General features: G+C 41.0%; 1 protein-coding gene across 4 annotated transcripts in view; it reads right to left on the bottom strand.

Moving 5' to 3' along the window:
- Cbl (E3 ubiquitin-protein ligase CBL) overlaps positions 1-22,500 on the bottom strand; it is a 191,273-nt gene that overhangs the window by 56,191 nt on the left and 112,582 nt on the right. For all 4 annotated transcript variants that reach the window (XM_076185870.1, XM_076185876.1, XM_076185865.1 and 1 more), the window contains exons 3-6: positions 10,046-10,192; positions 3,116-3,247; positions 1,435-1,572; positions 1,041-1,119 (exon numbers count right to left, since the gene is read on the bottom strand). In XM_076185870.1, coding sequence (XP_076041985.1) covers positions 1,041-1,119; positions 1,435-1,572; positions 3,116-3,247; positions 10,046-10,192 — 496 coding nt within the window. The remainder of the gene's footprint in view (positions 1-1,040; positions 1,120-1,434; positions 1,573-3,115; positions 3,248-10,045; positions 10,193-22,500) is intronic.

Raw genomic sequence — 22,500 nt, forward strand, 5'->3', positions numbered from 1 at the left:
ACAATCACCCCTTCATACAATCTCCTTTTAGCATCTATTCCCAAATGTCTATTTCTCATTAAACTTGTTAATCCCCCAAGGGATTAGATAAATAAATAAATCAATAAATAAAATATACAAGAAAAAATCTATGATAAAAATTTAAGAAATGAAAATAAATAGAAAAATATATATACAAATATATAAATACATACATACATATACCAAAGGCTTTTTCCCCCTACACGGGGGGTAGCCAAAAAGAAAAAGGCATAGAAACCACTCCCATCCATTTCACTTCCTATATCTTCCACTCCCCTCTGCCCTCCTCTCTCCCTCTCATCCTAGTACCTCCCGTATATATAAATAAATATATAAATAAAATAAATAAATAACTTTGAGTACACCAATTAGTGTGAGCAAGTTTACAAAGCCAGTAACAGTTCAAGAAGGAATCGAGAGAGCTCGGATAAGATCGCTTCAAAGCCAACTGCACCTCACTCTAGTTCATTACCAAGAGAAAATTATAATCTACATCAGGGGTATGCAACCTTTTTTCCCAAAGGGCCACTAGTCACTACTCTGTTGGTATGGAGGGCCACATAACCTTACTATTTCATGTTATTTACTACGATCGAAGACATATTATGTGAGATTATACTGATAAAGATAGATAAGTAGTTTGTTACTGATTTTATTTAAATTGGGATCACAAAAATAAGAATTGTCCGAAACAAGTGTATTTTCCTTACTATAAATGAGCAAATGAAAAGCTACCATACCTTATTATTATAATGTACAAACATAAATAATTACTTATTATTGGTTAACTGGGTTCATTATCATAAGAATGATTAAACACAGACATTTTCCTGACCATTAATTAGCAAATGAAAGGCTACCCTCTCTCTGAGGGCCGCCGCATTATAGCTTATTTATTTTTAGGAGAAAGGGCCGCAATGAAAGCCTTTGAGGGCCGCAGGTTGCACAGGGCTGATCTACATCTTTTGTCAGCTGGTGTGAGAGGTAAACAAGCAAAGCAAATAAAAGTTACAACTCACCTTAATGTGGTCCTCTGGGGTTGCTTGTACGACCCAGGACAAATCTGGGTTAAAAGTTCTACCATCTGGATATAAATAGCTGCAGAAAATAAAAACAGAAACAATTAAAATAAATAAATAAATAAATAAATCCTCAGCAGCAATTGAAATAACATAATCGGCATAGCTCCTTTGTTGTACAGTTTACAATTACGTACATAATTTTTGGCAAATTATAGTATAGTGATGGTCCTACTATCCTTTTGCTAACAAATTTCATTAGAAACAGCTAGATCAATTTGTAGTAGCGTACCAGTGACGCAACTAGAAATGTGACTGCTCGTCTTGAAATGCATAGCCATGATGTTCCATCACAACCACAGTAAATGAAAGAGGAATAATAACAAATACTTACAATCCCTCCCTATGCCCATCTAGCAGTGCCTGACATAGAGATTTGTTTTGTGGTATTGTTTGGAGAATGTTGCCCTCACTTGTGACGTAGCCAATCGCCCATTGGCCCAGCCTTGTACACGATAATCTAAACACATAACTATGATAAAAGAGAATAAAAAAATTAATTAGTTGTGCTTATTGATAACACAGAGTACTACATTGGGTAAGATAAGGAAAATCTTCATAATGGAACTATGTTTTCATCTTTACACTTTTTCTGCATTATAAAATAAATTCTCAAAATTGTAATTCTGAGAAATGACAGGTTGCCCAAATATCCATAGGAACATTTATTTCCACACCTGAGGGATGTCAACTGTTGATCTGGACCAAATGAAATATTGACATAACATAAAAAAAAATTCAAGCGTTTTTCATACACAGTAAACCTTAGATATAATGGAATTCGATATACCTTATATCAGATATAATGGACAAAAAATCTGACCAAACAAACCCTCACTATAACAAATTTTTATTTGTTATAGCGAGGTATCCTCGGTTATAACAGATCTTTGGATATAACAACAGACCCGTCCCCATATCGTCCATTATATCAAGGGTTTACGGTAATTTCTACTACTAATTTCTAATACCGGACAAACTTCAGGATATTACAGATCTGTCCGGTATTTCCGTCGGATATAACAGATCCTGGGTTATAACAAATCTTTGGATGTAACATCAGACCCGTCCTCATATTGTCTGTTATATCGAGGGTTTACTGTACAGAGATTGGACAATGTACTCGGTCCATTTCTATCATGTACCAGCACATTTACCCCCCCCCCCTGGCAAGTCCTTTACACATTTCCTTCTTCTCCATTTTTATTTTTTTCTTATTACACCTTCCAGACAAGGCTCAGATACCTTGACAGTAATGTATTTGCCTCGTATAAAAGGGACCTAAGTTTATATTCCAGGAATGCTGGTGATAAGGTTTCATATATATATATGTTTATGCCCTATTGATCAACCAATGTTTTATTCACACAACACACTTTACAAACCTTAGTTTACTTCCACAATACATGATCCAGTACCATCCCTCCTCTTAATTCTCTAAGTACATTCACATTCAAGTCTTTTCATTCTTGTCCTAACAACACTGAATTCAACATTGTTGTACTACTGGCACTTAAACTCTTACAGTCCTAGATTATTTCCAATTTTCTTAGAACTCAAATGTTGCATCATCTATTCAAACTTTTTGTTGCTCTTTCCACCTCTTCTCATAATCATATCATCTAATATCACCATCTTCCAGCCTCTCCATCCCTTTGTTGAACACTTCCCACAATCTTCTCATTTTGTCACATTATGGTTTCCTGTTCACATGTTTATCCTAATGAAAACCCTCACACTACATACACTCCATCAAGATTATTCTTCTATTTATCAAGGTTATTCATTTATATATCAAGATTATTCATTTATTTATCAAGATTATTCATTTATTTATCATGATTTTTTTTTTTTTTTTCACTTTCTGACCTAGATACGGACCAAAAGTCCTCCTGTCAGCATGCTCTGCCTTTGTAATCCTTTGTAATTATTACTCACAATCCATAATTCCAGTCACTGACTTAAGTCAGAAATAAACATACAAAAGCCTCACCATCACCCTGTGTGCAACTCACCTTCCTGGTTTATTTATATATTTCTGTAGTCTGGCTTTGACTTCATCGTACGTTAAAAACGCTACATAGCCTGGATGTGTGACAGCTAGAATCTGCCAATTTCTAAGCAACGTTGGCCACGGCTGAAACAATCTGTAAGAGAAAGATGGCAATGATGTAGTCTGGTGACACAAACTTCAAATCAATTAATTAACAAAGATCACTTTTGCATAAGACCCATGGCTCCTAGCAGCAACACCAGACTTGTCTACATGTCATCCAAGAAATACCGAGTTATTGCTAAGGTTTAGACAGGATGAGACAATGCAAGATAATATGGTTGGTGTTTTATGTGCGATGGCTGCATCTGGGGCAGTTTGTTTCTGTGGGCAGGCCTATTTTGTGTTAGTTTTGTTTCAGTGCTGGATGGTGATCAGAACATACAGTAGATGTGCTAGAGTTGTTGTTCTTTTTTCTTGAGAGGGATTTTTCTGTGGTGATGTCTGTACGAGTTTGATGGAATAGGGAGTTTAGTGTTTTGTGATCTGACAGTGAACGTGTTTTTGTATGGATGGGTGTGGTGCAGATGGTAGGCTGTAAATGTCTGAGTTTTACCATAACATGCCTGAAGGAGGCTCTACTGCCATACAGGAAAGTAGAGAGAAAAATGCAGGAGGAAACACCTACCCGGACCCAGACGCAAGGCATCCCTATCTCCACAAGGAGATGAGTATTTGGTCTTTGCATCAGGCCTAGAGACTACACACTTTACATAATAATAAACTGTTGCCTGAAGCTCCAATAACACTCACAGCCCCATAGTGGCTGGCAATGGTCCTCAAGATCTTCCACAGATCTTTCTGTGAACAAAATTTTGGACTGATGTTTGTGTTGTATTAAAATGGAACCATTTCTACGTCACTCACTGAAAGCAGTCACCACTTGTCAGCTCTCTGTGAGTGTAAATGTGCAAACAATACAGCTGAAGTTGAAGTTGATAGGGAGAGATCTTGGGCCCAGTCTAATACACCAAGTGTATTGGTTCCTGGTGGAGTTGTGAGGATTGACGGGTTTTGAAAATTGGCAGTTCTCCTGTCCAACTCGCATGACCCTCACATGTGCCTGTCATTGGTTCCACACAATTCAAACTAATATAAAAATGTAATCATACTTTTAACAAGTTAAAACAACTAAAGCCTGGTATAAAAAAGAAAATAAAAGTATTCCCCCAACACAGGTCATTACTGTATATTTCTTAAAAAGACAGAGTGTGAGTGTGCATGTGTATGTGTGTGAAAGAGAATAAAGAAGAGAGAGAGATTAAGTGTGTATGTATTTACCTAGTTGTATCTTGTGGGAAGGGGAGCTATGCTCGTGGTGTCCTGTCTTATCTCGTTGTGTCTAGTTTGGTCTTAAATTTGTGTACCGTATAGTTTTTACACACACTACAGTATTGTTTTATCCAGTTTGTTCCAGATATCCACCACTCTGTGTGAAAAAACAATTTTTTTTCAGGTCTCTTCTATAACTATCCTTTTTGAGCTTCTTATCATATCCCCTTGTATTTCTCTTATCCTAATTTAACAAGTTGCTCTCTTTCATGATTCTGTAAACGGTCAGCAGGTTGCCTCTTTCTCTTCTTTGTTCCTAAGTCAGTAAATTCAATTTAGCCAGTCTCTCCTCATATGACAGGTTTGAAAGTGTTGGGGCCATTTTTGTGGCTGCTCTCTGGATTCCTTCAATTTCCTTTATATTCTTTTTTGACATCGGTAAACATAGTGTTGCAGCATACTCCAGTATAAGCCTTATCAAAGTGACCAGTATTTTTTTTAACCATATCTTTGTCTAAATAGGTAAAAGCCACCTTTACTGATCTTAACAAGTTGTAAGATTCTCAGACACTTTTGTTTATCTGTTTATCAGGGGACATGTCATTCGAGATAATACTCCCAAGTCTTTTTCAGATCCCACTTTTTTTACTTCCTTTGTTCCAATTTTATATTGTCCTGATTATATATATATATATATATATATATATATATATATATATATATATTTATTTTTTTTTTTATTTTTTTTTTTTTAAACTTTCTCCAAACTCCATTATGCTAAATTTATGTTGAAGTCCACTTCCCACTTTTGGCTCCATTTTCAAACCTTGTTTAGGTCCTTCTGTAGTGATTCACAATCCGTTTCAGTATTCACTTTCCTCAGCAATCTAGCATCATCTGCAAAGAAGCTCATGTAACAATCCACATCTTCATCCATGTCATTCACATAGTGAACATTATTGGAGCCAATACCGATCCTTGTGAAACTCCACTAATCACTTCCTCCCAAGCTGAATTCTTTTCTCTGAGCACTACTCTCATTTTTCTGCCATACAAGAAATCCTCCATCCAGTTTAGTAACTTACCTTGTATTCCTACATTTAATTATTATTTTTTTTTTTTTTTTAATAATTTTTTGTGTGGTACTTTGTCAAAGGCTTTGTGTAAGTCTAGCAAAGCACAATCAGATCCATCCCTTTCTTGTATTATATCTATCAGTCTTGAAAAGAAACAGATTAAGTTTGTGGCACATGATCTTCCCAGTCTGAATTCAAATTGTCTTGAGTTTATTTTCTTCCAGGTGTTTTACTTATCTATTCTTAATAATTCTCTCACAATTTTTGGATACAGTGCTTTTAAGGGAGACCAGTCTGTAATGTGTTGGTTTTTCTTTGTTTTCTCCTTTATCAGCGGCGGCGCCAGGAATTTTTAGTTGGGGAGGCTAAGGGGGGGGCTGAGCAAATTTTTTGGGGGGCTAATAGTAATATGATAATACACATATATTATCCTCATTTCAGAAGGGGAGGGGGTTAATGGTTGGGCTAGCACTGATGGCTGACAAATCTTTAGCCCTGGCAATTAAAAATTCCACTTAATAAAATTATTTCAACGAGTGTTTTAAATTTTCAATTTGCTCATTTCAGTTGGGGGGGGGCTAATGGGGGGCTGGCCATTTTTATGGGGGGGCTAAAGCCCCCCCCTGGCGCCGCCACTGTCCTTTATATATTGGTACAATATTGGCATTTTTCCAGTTCTTTGGTATTTTTCCTTGAGTAACTTATGTTATATTTGTCCATTAATTCTTCTTTACATTCTTTTAGTATCCAATTTGCACTTCAGTCTGGGCAGTGTGATTTCCTGACATCAAGGTTCATTATTTGATTTATCATTTCTATTTCCCTCATGGGGGGTGATCGTACTTCAATTCCTTCATCCCAATGCTGTACTTTCTCTAGTGAAAACAACTTGAAGTGATTGTTCATGACTTTGGCCATTTCTAGATCTTCTGTGTATTCTGTATTTCCTTGGTGTAGTTTCGCCATTTCCTGTTTATTGAGTTTACCATTCACATATCTATAGAATAGTTGGGGTGATCTTTACATTTTTTCTATGTCTTTTTCGTATTTTCTTTTTTCCTCTCTGCACATTTTTACACATTCATTTCTATGGTTGATATACATTTTTTTCATCCTTTCCAAGCTTTATCTTTTCTTTCTTTCATCTCACTGCATCTTCTGTTGTACCAGCGCTTAATGTACACCTTTTCCTGTTTCTGTCTTGGTACATATTTATTCTCCATTATAAATTTCCATCAAAAACATCCATTTCTCTTCCATTTGTGACTCTTCTTTGAAAAAGTTTTCCCAATTTGCATTTTGAGAGAATTTCTTAAGTTTCCCAAAGTCCATTTTGCTGTACCGTCTTTTCTGTATTTCTCATTTCTCTATATATTTCCTCCTCTATTAGTATGTGGTCACTCTTTCCAAATGGTGTCTTGTATTCAATTTTATCCACAATTTCAGGTTCTGTTGTAAATATCAAATCTAGTTTTGATGGTTCTTCATTACTTCTATATCTGGTATTTTCATTTACCCATTGTGTCATTTTATGTTCTATGGTCATGTCAGGTAATACATTTCGCCATAAATTCTCTCCGCCTTTCACTGTCACTTCTTCCCAACACATTTCCTTGTAGTTAAAACCTCCCATAAGTACCAGGTTACCTCCATCCTTCAGCATCTTGTTTAATGAATCCCTTGTATCTTCTTGCCCGATTTTGCCTGTATGTCTTCTGCTGACATTTGTGATCTTAGCTTTATCTTTAGGGGTAGATTTCTTTCTTTAGAATGTCCTATTCCATATACTTCCTTTATTTCTTTTTCTACTTCATGGCCATCATCTTTTACTTCTTTTAGAATTGTTTTTCCCATTTCTTTTTCTTCTTTTTCTCTCAAGTACCTAACCAAACAATGTTTTTCTCCTTTAGACCATATACTACAATACACTTTTTTCTATCGGCTGTATCTCTTACCCAATTTGCTTTTTCTTTGATTACTTGAATAATTGTGTCCTTTGCATTTTCCTGCACCTGTTGTTGTACTATTTCTTTAAAAGCTATCTCTTCGTTTTCTCAGTTTTCATTCCATTTCTTAATCTTCTGCAAAATTTCCTCTCATCTAAGTTTTCTTCAATTCTTTCGGACATGTATTTTGAGATTTACCATTTTTTTTTTAATTCTCACTATTGGTAGTATCATTGTTTTTCATCTCATTTTCACGTTTAACCTCAATTAGTTCTTTTATTTCACTTAACTCGTTATTTATTTCGGAATTCTTCTTTAGTTCACATACATTTTTGTTGACTTCAAAATAGTCTTCCCTTAAAATCGCAATTTCTTCCCTTAGTTCCATGAATTCTCTCTCCCACGAGTTTCTATTTATATTCAACTCCCTTTCCATGTCTATGATTCGACTCAAATTTCTTTTTTCGTATTTACCAAAGACAGAAAATAGGACATCGCCGTACAACCTACCAATCCCCCTTTGGGATCTCAAAGCCTCTATTTACATTTAGTTTCGGCATAGCGCCTCCAGAGGGCTCTGCGTTTTCGCCTGGACTCCTTTGCATTTTCTCACTATATGCACAGAGATCATTCAGGGCAGCCACAAATGCTCCCCCCTCCCATTCAATACAACCCAGGCCTCTTGCTTTCCTTGCACTGTTGAGAATTTTCGTCTTCTTCGGCAGCCTACGGAACTCTAGTTGACAGCTCGGTGGTTCGTTCATGTGATTCACCATGGTTCACCATGGTCTTGGATCACGTGTTGGACTCGTGATCGACAGCTATTTCCCTCCCGGAAGAGAGCTCATATATGACCGATCTATGGGTAATGCCGTGACCTTACACGCACACACACACACACCCAACTCCCCGCCCACTAGAGTTGGAGTAATAACTCGCAGCGCAGCTATACTGAAATTATTTCAGCCCTGGGCGGGATTCGAACACGGGCCACCGTAGTGGCGGCCGCTAACGCTACCACTGCGCCGTCAAGTGTGTGTGTGTGTTGTTGTTCAAGTGTGTGTGTATTGTTTAAGTATGTGTGTGTAAAAGTGTGTGTGTGTGTGTGTGTGTGTGTGTGTGTGTGTGTGTGTGTGTGTGCGCGCGAGCACAAGGGAGAGGAACAGGGAGCAAATGCACATCAGCTTCCTTCCTTCCTTTTGATGACACAGTCTAAACATAGTTCTGGCTAACAAAGGCAATTCTATTCAGCTCCAGGCACGTTCTCATGACAAGGATGGCAAGGGCTGTTGCAACAACATGCTATCAAATCCTATCAACCCTCCATCAAGTTAAGAGGTTCAGAATATATTCAGGAGCAAGACATTGGCTGAAGAGTTTACGTGTGATGAAAACAGGACACAACAATACCTGTTTTATGGTGAAAACCAAAGATTCTCAAAGAAGAAAAACAAGATGGAGGAGGGGGAGAAAGGATGCATGGAGGAGGAAGATAAGGAGAACATATTAATAAGGGAGAAAATGGATAAAACCCACAACCCCATTTTCTCTTACCTCTCTAATACAGTGATAGACTCCATATTAAACTATTACAATTCGGGCTAATTCCAGAAGATTTAATTCATCCCAGATGCAGGTTCAGGAGAAAGAAAAATATTGGTCTAGGTCTCAACGGAGATCACCCCCCCCCCCAAAAAACAAAAAACAAAAAAAAAAACAAAAAAAAAAAAAACACTCAAAGGTCACCATTTTGATCACATGGAGGAGAGGCGTTCATTGGACAAAAGACCACTTAAAGTGATTTAAAATGACAAGTACCAACAAGATGGTCTACAAGCAGAGTTCAAACACTATCGAACACAGCATAGGCATGTTCAATACTGCATCCCAATTAATTAATTAATCTAATTCCTGTACTTAGAAAGACTTTAAATGGTACTCCGTTGGATACCCTATCCTAATGTCCCTTCCTTATCTATTCCGAGATGTATAAACAGCTTAGAGGTTGTATTCTATGTCTGTGTACTTGAAACTCTGATGGTATTTTTTTGTATTTCTCTAGCTTTTGGGTAAATGAGATTTTGATAACCACTGTAAGACTGTAGTAGCTCATCTATATATGATTGCCCTCGATTTCTTATGAAAACACACAAGACAAATTTCATGTAATTTACGTGACCAATAAAGAATTTTATTATTTATTAATTTTTTTTTTATTTAGAAAAGTCTTCAACAAGCAAAATGTTGTACATTTGTTTATTTGTTTGTTATTGTCTGTTTATTATCTGCTTGATTTTCATTTATTATTATTTATCTGTCAATTTATTATTATTTATTATTTACCCGTTTGTTTATTATTGAACTATACCCATGCATTCATTTATCATTATTCATATCATTATATATATTTCTTTTTATTATTTATTTATCGTTATTATATATTTCTTTTCGCATCCGAGCTAGTTATGGACCAAAAGGTCTCCTGTCAGCATGCTCCGCCTTTGTAATCCTTTGTAATCCTTTGATAAAGGACCCATCCTCCAGGTGCCCTTTCCTCCTCCTGCAGACGACAGCGACCTCACAGAGCCTCCGACTGACCTGGTGAAAACGTCGAACTCGAAGCTGGAGATGTAGTCGTTACACGTGAGGTCTATGGTTGACTTGAGGGCCATGGCTTCCAGGCCCGAGCCGATGTGGTGAACTTCGCTGAGCGTGTCCCGGAAATATCGCCACGAAACCACAGTTCTGGAACACAGAAATCAAATCATTAAAACACAGAAGAAGAAAAAATATATACTTTAGGGAAAAAAATAAATTACGGACAAGTGGAGGTGTCTCCCTTAGATGTCAATAATCTCAGCCTAAAATCATCCAGTAGGATCAATAGTTGCCCATCACGACCTTAGCACGTGATCCAAGACCATGGTGAATCACATATACACCTATGTCCTCTCTCTCTCTCTTTTACATGCACACACACACAGAATTATGCTTCCACAATTGGGTTGACAAATTAAGTCGAATCATCCAAATAAGTGATTATCCATCAACGATTGCTTCTAGTCTTTTTGCCCTCAAAAAATAAAGCAAAATAGAATAAAAAAAAAAAAAATAAATAAATCGGCCGACAACTGGGAAGAAAAGTTGGCCTGACGTCTCGTTTTCCTTGGGTGGCAGCACTTCTATATCAACGGTTTGAAGGAGTTGTCACCGGCTCTCAGCTTTGTTTTTAAAAGTGATGGAAAAGAAAAGAAAAAAACCGCGTGGTCTTGAGTTCAGTCCGGAGATCGAGTTCCGACCTCTCGGGGTAGCATCTCCCAGCCGATGATGGCTTTCGGAGAGGGCCAGAGGAGAGATGATTCTATCGGATATCCGCCCGCAGGACCACATCATGAAGGCCTCCACTGTTCATCCATAGCTTAAGCCTATGCTTACGATCATAACGTCTTTTTATCTATTTATCAATTTTATTCATTATTTATATATTTTACTTTTTCATCATCATTATTAATATATGTACACACATATTATATATATATATATATATATATATATATATATATATACATATATATATACATATATACATATATATACATATAAATATATATGTACATATATATTTATGTATATATATATATATGTACATATATATAAATATGTACATATATATAAATATATATGTACATATATGTACATATATATAAATATGTACATATATACATATATATATACATATATATATATACTTTTTTTTCCGGCGAACATTCACATTTTATTCCGACGCGGGAGCCAGGTAGGGCAGCGCCACAATGTCTTTAAGACTGTTCTATACTGAGGCTATATCGTCCCCCCAAGAGGCCGGAGGTCTTGCAGTCGATCACCAATTCTGAGTACTTGCTATGATGATGAACCAACTATACACGACTATTTTGTCCAGCTGAAGAGGTGTGTGTGTGTGTGTGTGTGTGTGTGTGTGTGTGTGTGTGTGTGTGTGTGTGTGTGTGTGTGTGTGTATTCACCTCGGATCTGCTGCAGTCTCTGTCGAGACAGCCAGACACCACCCAGCCTGAGACCACTCACACACCACACACCTGTGTGTGTGTGTGTGTGTGTGTGTGTGTGTGTGTGCGTGTGTGTGCGTGTGTGAGCATGTGCGTGTGTGAGCATGTGCGTGTGTGAGCATGTGCGTGTGTGTGTGTGAGCATGTGTGTGTGTGAGCATGTGTGTGTGTGTATGTACGTGTGTGTGAGCATGTGCGTGTGTTGTGAGCATGTGCGTGTGTTGTGTGCGTGTGTATGTGTTGTGTGCGTATGTGCGTGTATGTGTGTGCGTGTGTGCGCGCGCTTGTATGTGCGTGTGTGCGCGCGTTTGTATGTGCGCGCGCGCGTGTGTGTGTGTACGTGTGTATGTGCGCGTGGGTGTGTTTGTGCGCGCGTGGGCGTGTGTGTGTGTGTGCGTGCGTGCGTGCGTGCGTCTCTTGGGCGACAAATTACCATATTACATCACTCTCTCATTCACTCCTTCGCAGTTATTGCACAGTATTGCATCACTCACCTCCCCCTCCCCCTCCTCCTCCTACCCAACCAGATCCTCCTCCATTCTTTCCCTCTTCCTCCTCATCACTCCTTCCCCCACCTCCTTCTCTCCTTCCTCCCCCACGTCCTCCTCCTCTTCCTCCCCCACGTCCTCCTCTTCCTCCCCCACCTCCTCCTCTTCTTCCTCCTCGCACCTCCCATCGTCATAACTTCCTGACCACCTCCACTCCACTCCACTCCACTAACCGTTGCCCCTCTCCTCCTTCAATCCCCAAACCTCCACACATACTCCACCTCCTCCACTCCCCGACCCTCCACACATACTCCACATCTCTGAATGTCATATGCTCCTTTTGTCATTCCCTCCATTTTCCTTATATTCCCTCCATCTTTCCTTCCCTTCTCCTCCTCCTCCTCTTCTCCTCTTCCCTCCTCATCATCATCTTCTTATCCTCCTCCCCCTCCACCTACGTCACCCATCGACTTCTCTAATCTTGTATGGAGTACAGACGCGTTGAGTTTTACGTAATCACAATTTTTTGGACCTTAATGACACTCCTACGGACCAGAGTCACGCAGTATTGTTATGACTGGAGACTAGACTCCCTCCTTAAGTCTCCCTTTGACCACCACCTCTTCGATCTGCCCTTGTCCCCCTGGGACAGAAGCGCTGGTTACCAAAGAGAGAGAGAGAGAGAGAGAGAGAGAGAGAGAGAGAGAGAGAGAGAGAGAGAGAGAGAGAGAGAGAGAGAGAGAAACCCTCAACTTACCTCCTCCTCTCATTAATTCCTCACCTCCCTCCTCTATCCTCATCTTCTCCCTCTCCCTCCACCACATTCCTCCCTCCACACTCCTTAAGCCCTCCTCTTCCTTCACTTATGTCCTTCACCTCTCACGCCGCCGCCGCCTCCTCCTCCTCCTCCTCCTCCTCCTCCTCACTCTCTCACGGCTTTACATACTTAACGTTGTCTAAGAGAAGTGGTGGTCCAGGGGGGGATGAGCGCCCGTATTGCACCCTGAGAGAGAGAGAGAGAGAGAGAGAGAGAGAGAGAGAGAGAGAGAGAGAGAGAGAGAGAGAGAGAGAGAGAGAGAGAGAGAGAGAGAGAGAGAGAGGAAGAAAATGAGAGACAGATAGAGACAGAGAAAGGGAGCGAGAAGAGAGAGGAGAGAAAGAGAGCAAGGAAGAAAGTGAGATACAGAGAGAAGAGAGAAGAGAGAAGAGAGAGAGAGAGGGGGGGGGAGAATGATCGTGTGACAGGTGCTGAGTTCACGAGAACTGTTAGAGTTCTACGAAGAGAAGCTTCCCAGCGTCCGAAGCAGTCACGTATTCCTTGTGTGTTAAGTCAGACAGTCAATGGCGGCCATCGGGGGGACTCGAACCCCGGTCCCCATCAATACAAAAATAAATGTATAAATAAAATAAAAATAATGGTGATGATGATATGGCTTAACGTTACAAACTCCCCCTTATCGGAAGACTAGGACGGTGCCCCTCACAGAGGACTTTGTAGCGTCGTTCAACTTCGCCGGTGGCAGGATTCGAACCGCCATCCCCTCGACCTTCGCCCCAAGTAACGACGCCCTAACCCGCTCAGCCAGCGAGCTTCCTAATAAACTACATAAATAAAACATAAACAAATAATCAGATAAACGAATAAAAACAAAATAATAATAAAAAATAATAATAATCAAACAAATAAATAGACTGAAGTTTAACACTCCACAAGGATTCAGGTACGTCACAGCCATAATGTAAAGCTACCCTCCCCTCTTTCCCCCCTCACCTCCCCCATTCTCCCCCAGCCACCCAATTACCTCCCAAACCTATGCCTTTCCTCACCTCCCCCTCCCCCACAAGGCTGCCCGCCCGTTCGTCCTTGATAACAATTCCCCCTCCTCCCCCTCCCCCCACACATCCTCCTTCCGGCCACTCCCATCACTCCCTCCCCCCATCCCCTCCGGCACTCCCTCATCCCACATCCATCTCATTACTGGGCCACTCCCACACATAAAAGCTAACAATCTTCTCTCCCTCCCTCCCTGTTGCGCATGCACGCACACACGCACGCACACGCACGCACACACAGTTTTTGGCACCCTGTTCAAAAGCTGAGTTCCCCCCTTCCCCCCATCACCCTACTTCCGCTCCCCCCTCTTCCCCCATCCCCCCACCCCCATCCGTCCTCTTGCCCTGCCGACCGCCAAAACCCACCCCACCTCAATTTTCCCATCCTCATCCCAAATCTGTGAACAAGGCCTCACAACGCTGGCCTTGGTCTGAGCCAGTCTGCCTGTGTTTTATATATAGTGAGAAGGCATGGGAAAGATACAAGGAGACAGACTGGCAATGAGACACGTTAAAGACCGTTAAAACCGTTGAAGAGAGAGAGAGAGAGAGAGAGAGAGAGAGAGAGAGAGAGAGAGAGAGAGAGTGTGTGTGTGTGTGTGTGTGTGTGTGTGTGTGTGTGTGTGTGTGTGTGTGTGTGTGTGTGAAGACTTCGGAGAGATACAGGTAGAGACTGGCAATGAGACACGTTAAATACCGTTAAACCCGTTGAAGAGAGATAGAGAGAGTGTGTGTGTGTGTGTGTGTGTGTGTGTGAAGTATCTCGCCTCACCGCACACTCAAAAAAGTCCCCTCCCTTTCAATTGCATTCCATAAAAATAAATAAATAAATAAACAAGTAAATAAAAAGGAATAAAAGACGCCAAGGAAGGTATGTCTTGCGTAGTTCATTCGAGAGGAAGCGACAAGACTTTTAGCTCCTACTGTACAACATTCCTGCGATTACGTGCCTACACAGTGCGTTGGTAGACGAGTGTGCGCTCGCGTAGGCGCACACCGAGGTAGAATGGAGGCCCGTGTGAATGGGGACAAAAATACTCTTGAAATCGTATGACGCGGTGGGCGAGGGCGTGGGCATGGGGACGCCCCTAAAAAGTGGGCGTCACGTCCACATACAAATAAATAATTTCTATTTTTCTTTTCATTACATCATTATTCTTGTCCGTATATATATATATATATATATATATATATATATATATATATATATATATATATTTTATTATTTTTTTTTTTTTTTTTTTTTTTTTTTTTTTTTTTAATACCTCTCCTGGATGAAGTAAGCACGAGATATTGCTCTGGTAATTATATTACCACGGACATTACTATTACCGTTCATTACTCCATGAGTCATCGTCTGCGTGGCGGTAAGAGACGTCTCCGCCGACTGAACACGTGTGTGAACACCAGTGAGCTTCTTACAGGAGATCAAGTGAACATCGCTGACCCCAAAGGCGCCTTCGAGGTAGACCTGTTCTTTCGTGGCCTTCGATGGTTCTTATGAACACAGGACCAATCCTCGACCTATCACGCACGAAGACCTTCCTCTCTTTCTGGAGTTGCTCTCTTTGAGGTGGATCTGTTCTTTCGTGGACTTCGATGGTTCTTATGGACACAGGACCCATCATCGACCTATCACGCACGAAGACCTTCCTCTCTTTCTGGAGTTGCTCTCTTTAAGGTGGATCTGTTCTTCCATGGACTTCGATGGCTCTTGTGGACACAGGACCCATCATCGACCTATCATGCACGAAGACCTTCGTCTTCCTGGAGCTGCTCTCACCTTCCGAAGTTTCTGTATGTTATCGAAGTCTCGGTTTACTAGTAACACATTACACGCTTACACTACCTAGTTACATACAAGTAGAGACAAGTTGAAAATCGCCAGTGCTCTCCCACAAGTACATTTTTTATCTCTTTTTTACAATATTCTTCGAATCTCCAAATGTCAAATCATCTTTACGTCATGCACTGAGAAGCTGAATGACGAGCTAAGAGAAGTTAAACCTAGAACACGAATATTAGACACGTTGTTGAATTGTAGACTTAGGGAAGTCTAGAATAAAGTAAACGAAGTCGTCTTCCAGATTTTCAAGTTCACAACATTAGACGAAAATCTTTAATGTGTAACGACTGTTCCCCACAATGCGACGACCAAAATTTATTATTTATAATTATTTATGTCAATTTATCATTTTCCTGTTTGTTTATTATTTAACTATACCTACGCATGTTTAGTTATTATTATTTATACTGTTATAATTTTTATTTCATTTATAATTATTATAATTTTTTCGCATCCAACCTAATTATGAACCAAAAGGTCTCCTTCGTAAGCAACGGTTTGAAACTCAAGATCAACAAAGAAAACTACCATTGTTGTCACGAGTTTTGCCCACTGAAAACCCGTAGCCCCCGGTGGTTGGCAACGGTCCCCGGCCCTCCCAGTCCCTCTCTGGAAAGGAACTTTGGACTGACGTCTACGTTGGCCGAGAGCAGATGTTGTTGGTCTTGAGACCGTGTGCCAGCCCCTCAGGGCTGCACCTCCAGATGGGGACACGGTTAATGGTTTTTGGAAAAAGGGCAGCTGGGAGATGCTTCCCTCTGACGTCCATCTTGCAAGGTCAAGGTCATCGCGACCGTAAATGTGAAAATAACTTTCTGGTTGTAACTTCAAAAATGGTTCAATTTACTTCACACCAAAAGCAAAATCATCTTTGCCTTGTTTCGTAGTTCCCGTACATCTTGACAATGAAATATGCAAAACCTGACCTTAAAAAAGGTTTCAGAAAACGGTTTGCTCTTACACTTGACCTAACCTTTGACCTCCTGTGACCCTAAAAGGTCACGCACGATGTCCTTCCTGCGTTGTGTTCCCAATTTCCTGGGTTGTTAGTAACGTTAAGCCTCAGTGAAATGAGGCTAGTTTAGTAGCCACTAATCCTAGTGACTTGTAAGCTATCCGTCTACTTGCCCAATGTGAACGGAAATTTAGTCAACTTGCCTCCAAGCTATCCTAGTGTCAACACTTACTTGCCGGGCAAGTTAACTTGCAGCAAGTACTAGCGTCTACTTACTAGCGGCTTTAGACAAATGTGCTACCGTGAGCATGCGTGTACGTACGAGTGCACGACAGTACATTATTGGAAGCGACCTCAGGGATCCTGCCGTTTACAGACATCGTCGTGACCTCCTTTGGGAGATGGATCCTTGTAAGGAAAATATCAACCTTGCACATCCCCTCCCTCCCTTCCCCTCCCTCTTTAACCCAACGGCAACAAAGCTTCACAAGTAGTTAAGTTAGGTCAGGTTAGGTCAGGTTAGGTTAGGTTAGGTTAGGTTAGGATAGGTTAGGTTTGGTTTGTTACTGTATTCACTACTACTCCCTTGAACAGTGATTGACTTAATATATTTTGTTCAGGCCACGAATAGAGCATTTTATTCAGATAAAGGAGCAGACTCTGCTGAAGTTGGTCCCTATCGGTCGAGACCCCCCCCCAAGTGAATCACATGGCATCTTAACTAAATAAAAATAATAAAAACAAAATAAATATATAAATAAACAAATATAAATTAAGAGATTCACAGTGGTGGAGGGGACAACATTTGTACCATCACCAAAATCCTCTCCTTCTCCTCTCCCTTCCACCCTCCCTTTCTCTTCCTCCTCCTCCTCCTCCTTCCGCTCAGCTGAGCGGAGTAGCAGCTTCCTTCCGGAGCCTCGTTCCGGTCCGTTTGAGCAGAGCTGAGGTCTGATTGGGCACTAAGCTGAAGAGGGGAGGGGGGGGGGACAGGGGGGAATCCACCCGCCCCCGCCTCCTCCGGTTCACTCGGCGGCCGCCAGCCATCTACCACTCGCAGGCTCTGATCTCGGGGTGAGCGAGTAGGTTTTTGGGTCAGTATACATACACATATTACATACATACATACATACACACACACACACACGCACACACACACACAATATATATATATATATATAAAATATATATATATACATATATACATATATATATATATATATATTTATTTATACAAATAAATGGAAGGGCGGTGAGCTAAACACAGAAAAGTTAGAGTTTTATTCACTGATGTTTCGTCCTTACCAGGATATTCTCAAAGTACTTCGAGAATGTACTGGTAAGGACGAAACGTCAGTGAATAAAACTCTTACTGTTCTCTGTGTTTAGCTTACCGCCCTTCCACTCATATATACATACACACATATATACATACACACACACAATATATATATATATATATATATATATATATATATATATATATATATATATACATATACACATATACATAAATACACATACATATATATACATATATACATACATATATGCACACACACATATATATATACATATACACATGCATATATACACATACATATATATACATATATACATACATATATGCACACACACATATATATATATACATATACACATGCATATATACACATACATATATATACATATATGTACACACACACACACACATATATATATATATATATATATATATATATATATATATACACACAAACACGTATGTTTTTCTTTTTTCATGCCTGTCCTTGTTCATGGCAGGCTACATTTACTCAATCTTAGAAGCCTCACACTCGCACGCGCGACCCGTAAAAGTCATCTCTAGAGCCAACGAAGCCTTCGTCTTTGTGTACTACTAAAGAAAGAAAAAAAGACAAGGACATTTTCGTAATTGTACCATATAAGAGAAAGCTGGACACCCTAACACTGGGTACAAGGGAGTGGATAAACCCTATTATTGGGTGACAATGCGAAGTTATGCACCCTTAAGGGGAGTTGGGGGAGGCGGGGACCACTGCAAAACCACCGGCCTATCCCCTAAGGGAAGGTACAACCTCTATTTCACATATTCTGAAGACATCTTATATCCATCGTGAAGTCATCTTCGCCTGAATGTCATATTTTTCTTTTATTTTATTTTTCTTCTTCCTCCACCCACTTTCCCTTCTCCCCCTCTCCCCATCACCTTCCTCAGCCTATGGAAAGGGGGGGGGGACGGTAAAGGTTAGGAACCATATATACTCTACCTCTCCGTTCGTACATGTGTATATGGCCGTACGTACACACTTGTGTACATTTATGTGGATACACATTTACATTAAAAATTTACTCGTACACAAATAGGTATACGCAGAAGCAAACCTAGAGAGAGAGAGAGAGAGAGAGAGAGAGAGAGAGAGAGAGAGAGAGAGAGAGAGAGAGAGAGAGAGACATATGGAGGACTATAAAGAAGAAAAGGGAAAAAATGTAAACAAGGGAACAGAGAGTCACAACAATACCAAAAACAATAAAAAGGAGGACGAGTCTCCTTCGACGAAACCCCTCCATACCCGGTGGCACTTTTCCCTCTTGCTCTGTCTGCCGGCAGACGATTTTTTTCACCTCTGTGCCATCCGCCTTGGGAGTAATCGGGACCTATTCATTCTTACGGGCACAGCGCCTTATAGGAAGAGGGTGAGGGGGGAGGGGGGTTGAGAAAGAGGATGAAAGGGGGGAGGGGAGGGGGAGGGGGGAGTTGGGAGTTCGAGGTAAACACGAACTCCCAAACAACGTCATCCCAGCAGTCTCGACTGGCACCACACCCTTGCGGGCCGCCCACTCGTCAGACGCCCACCCCCCACCTCCTCCCCCTCCCTTCCTTCCCCTTCGGTACACGCCTACACGCGTGCGCACGCACACACACACACACACACAATATATAAGACACTATCAGACAAGCGTCGCTTTCCTTGTACTACAATTATGTAAATGCAATTAGGTATATACACACACAATTCGTATGTATGAAGTCCCCCGGCTCCATCCCTGCCGAATACAGGTGACTGCCACTCACGCTGGCTGTTACAGCACCCAGGGCAAAGGTGCTGGGTTCGATAGCAGTTAAGCGTGTCCTAGTGTAAGGCGATATTTTCCTATTTCCTAAGGTGTGTGTGTGTGTGTGTGTGTGTGTGTGTGTGTGTGTGTGTGTGTGTGTGTGTGTGTGTGTGTGTAAGCGTGTGCACACACACACGAGCGAATTATACGAGACTATCGCGATGAAGCTGAAATTTACATATTTTATTCTAGCTAATGCCAGACGGTTTCATTAACCTTAGGGGAAAAGGAGGAGGAGGAGGAGGAGACATGTGAATAAAAAATACAAAATATAAATTCAGTCAACGTTTTAATTCCTAAAAGATAATAAAAAATAAATGAATAAAAATAAAATAATAACCCATATAGTCTACGTATTATCCCCAATAAGACAAAATAATAATAACAATAATAATAATAATAATAATAATAAAATAAAAACATTAATAAATGAAATAAAAAATATACAAATAGCCACGCGAGGGTCCCCCCCCCCTTCCCCAAGAAGTGTTCGGTCGCTCACGAAAGGACTATTTCAGGCCGTAGGGCACTGTGGTCGATCATTGTACAAAAATGTACTTAGAAAAGTGAAAAGAAATAAAACACACACACACACACACATACACACACACACGCACACATATATATATAATATATGCATATATATTATAGATATACAGTATATGTACAACACTGAATGGGTCCCAGTGAATAGCGATACATTTTTAACAACCACAATGCACTTTAATGCTAAGCCATCAACATCGGAAGTTCCGTGGAGGCAACATGCAGAGGGAGAAAAAAAAAAAAAAAAAAAAAATATATATATATATATATATATATATATATATATATATATATATTTCTTGGCTATTTCTTACACAATTTTTAGGACATTTGTCATCTCTAGGGTCATTTTAGAGGAGAACAGTTTTCCTGGAGAGAGACTATGCTTTTATCGTTGACTTGTTCAAACGGACAACAGAGCGAACGTTTCATTTGAGGTAAACGTTCTCTTCCGAATACTTGCTGATCCATAAGTTGAGCGTTTTATATGAACTCACACCAGACTATTCTATTCAGCTCGAGGTAAGACGTGAATGGCTCAAGTGAAAAAAATAAAATAAAAAATAAATAATAATAATAATGATAATAATAATAAAACGGTATAAACGGCCAAGTTGTTCTAACCTATTTATGAACGAGTTACAAATTCTCAAGCCAAGCTGTCCTTTTTTCCCCCAATGACCTATTTTTAACTAACGAATGTCCTTTTTTTTTCTTTACCTGCCACCTGCCACCTCCCCCTTTCCATACTCCCCTCCTCCCCCTCCATGAACACCTTTATGTCATTCTCGATATGCAACCCCCCCAATGACGTAAACGCCCCCAACTCCACCTCCCCCCACCCTACATCATCCCACTGCGCACACAAATCCCAATAGGCTCTTCTCCCTAACCCCCTAACCCCCCAGGCACTCCTGCCAAGGCCCCCTGGCATCGTTCTTCTCCCTCCCCCCTCACACTTGGCACCACCCCCTTCAGGGGTGGGGGGAAGGGGTGGGTTGCTGTGCAAACTAACCTATGTTTACGCTCAGAAAATAACAAAAGATAATTGCGTTCTTAAGTATGCACAAGATAAAAATAATTGGTGTGTGTGTGTGTGTGTGTGTGTGTGTGTGTGTGTGTGTGTGTGTGTGTGTGTGTGTGTGCGCGCGCGCGCATTCCGTTTACTTCATTGAATTTAACTAACTGTAATACACAAGATAAGAGTTACACTCGGGGGGGTCTCGCTAATATAATGGACAAAATTCATTAACGTTGTTGACCCAAAATGTTTCCTCATCCAGGTTGTTCCACAAACACAAACACACACAGACTCAGTGGCGCAATGGTAGAGTTCTCGGCTGACACAATGGCGGTCCGGGTTCGAATCCCGCCCAGGGCTGAAATAATTTCAGTATCGCTGCGCTGCAAGTCGTTACTTCAAACTCTCGTGGGTGGGGGGGTTGTGTGGGTGTGCGTGTAAGGTCACAGCATTACCCATAGATCAGTATATATGAGCTCTGAGCTCTTCTGTGAGAGAAATAGCTGTCGATCACGAGTCCAACACGTGATCCAAGACCATGGTGAACCATGGTGAATCATAAACACAGAAAAAGAGTGAAGAAAGGAGAGGCAATGAAAAAAGATTGAGAATTGAAAAGAGAATAAAATAATACATGAAAAAAGGATGAGAGAGAGAGAGAGAGAGAGAGAGAGAGAGAGAGAGAGAGAGAGAGAGAGAGAGAGATGGAGAGAACCATTTTGTCCCGAATCATCTTGCTGAATAAAATCGCCTGACAGAGCACCAGAACAAAATATCTAAAGGTCGCCGTCACGGGACTGATGGCCGGGGGGGAGGGGGAGGGAGGGAGGGAGGGGGAGGGGGGGAGGGTTGTTCCCTTGGGTCGTCAGGTCCAGGCACAAGGAAAAGCGTCGAAGTACAAGGTACAAGGGGTCAGTCGAGGTGCCAAATGGAGGCACTGCGCGGTGGGGGGTGGGGGGAGGGGCAGGGGGAGGCCAACTAGGTCTGAGTCATCACCTGCAAGAAGGGCGGGGCGGGGGCGGGGCGGGGGCGGGGTAGGTCAAGGTAAGGGGGGCGGGTCCTCTCCCACCTCCTCCTCCTCCTCCTCCTCCCTCCCGCCCACCCATCCACTCACGTTCTGTCAGCACGGATATATACGTGGTACCTGTCAACGCGTGCTGGAGCAA

The sequence above is a fragment of the Oratosquilla oratoria genome, chromosome 1, assembly GCF_046742065.1.
Source record: "Oratosquilla oratoria isolate Oo_2021 chromosome 1, ASM4674206v1, whole genome shotgun sequence".
In the NCBI taxonomy this organism is placed as follows: domain Eukaryota; kingdom Metazoa; phylum Arthropoda; class Malacostraca; order Stomatopoda; family Squillidae; genus Oratosquilla; species Oratosquilla oratoria.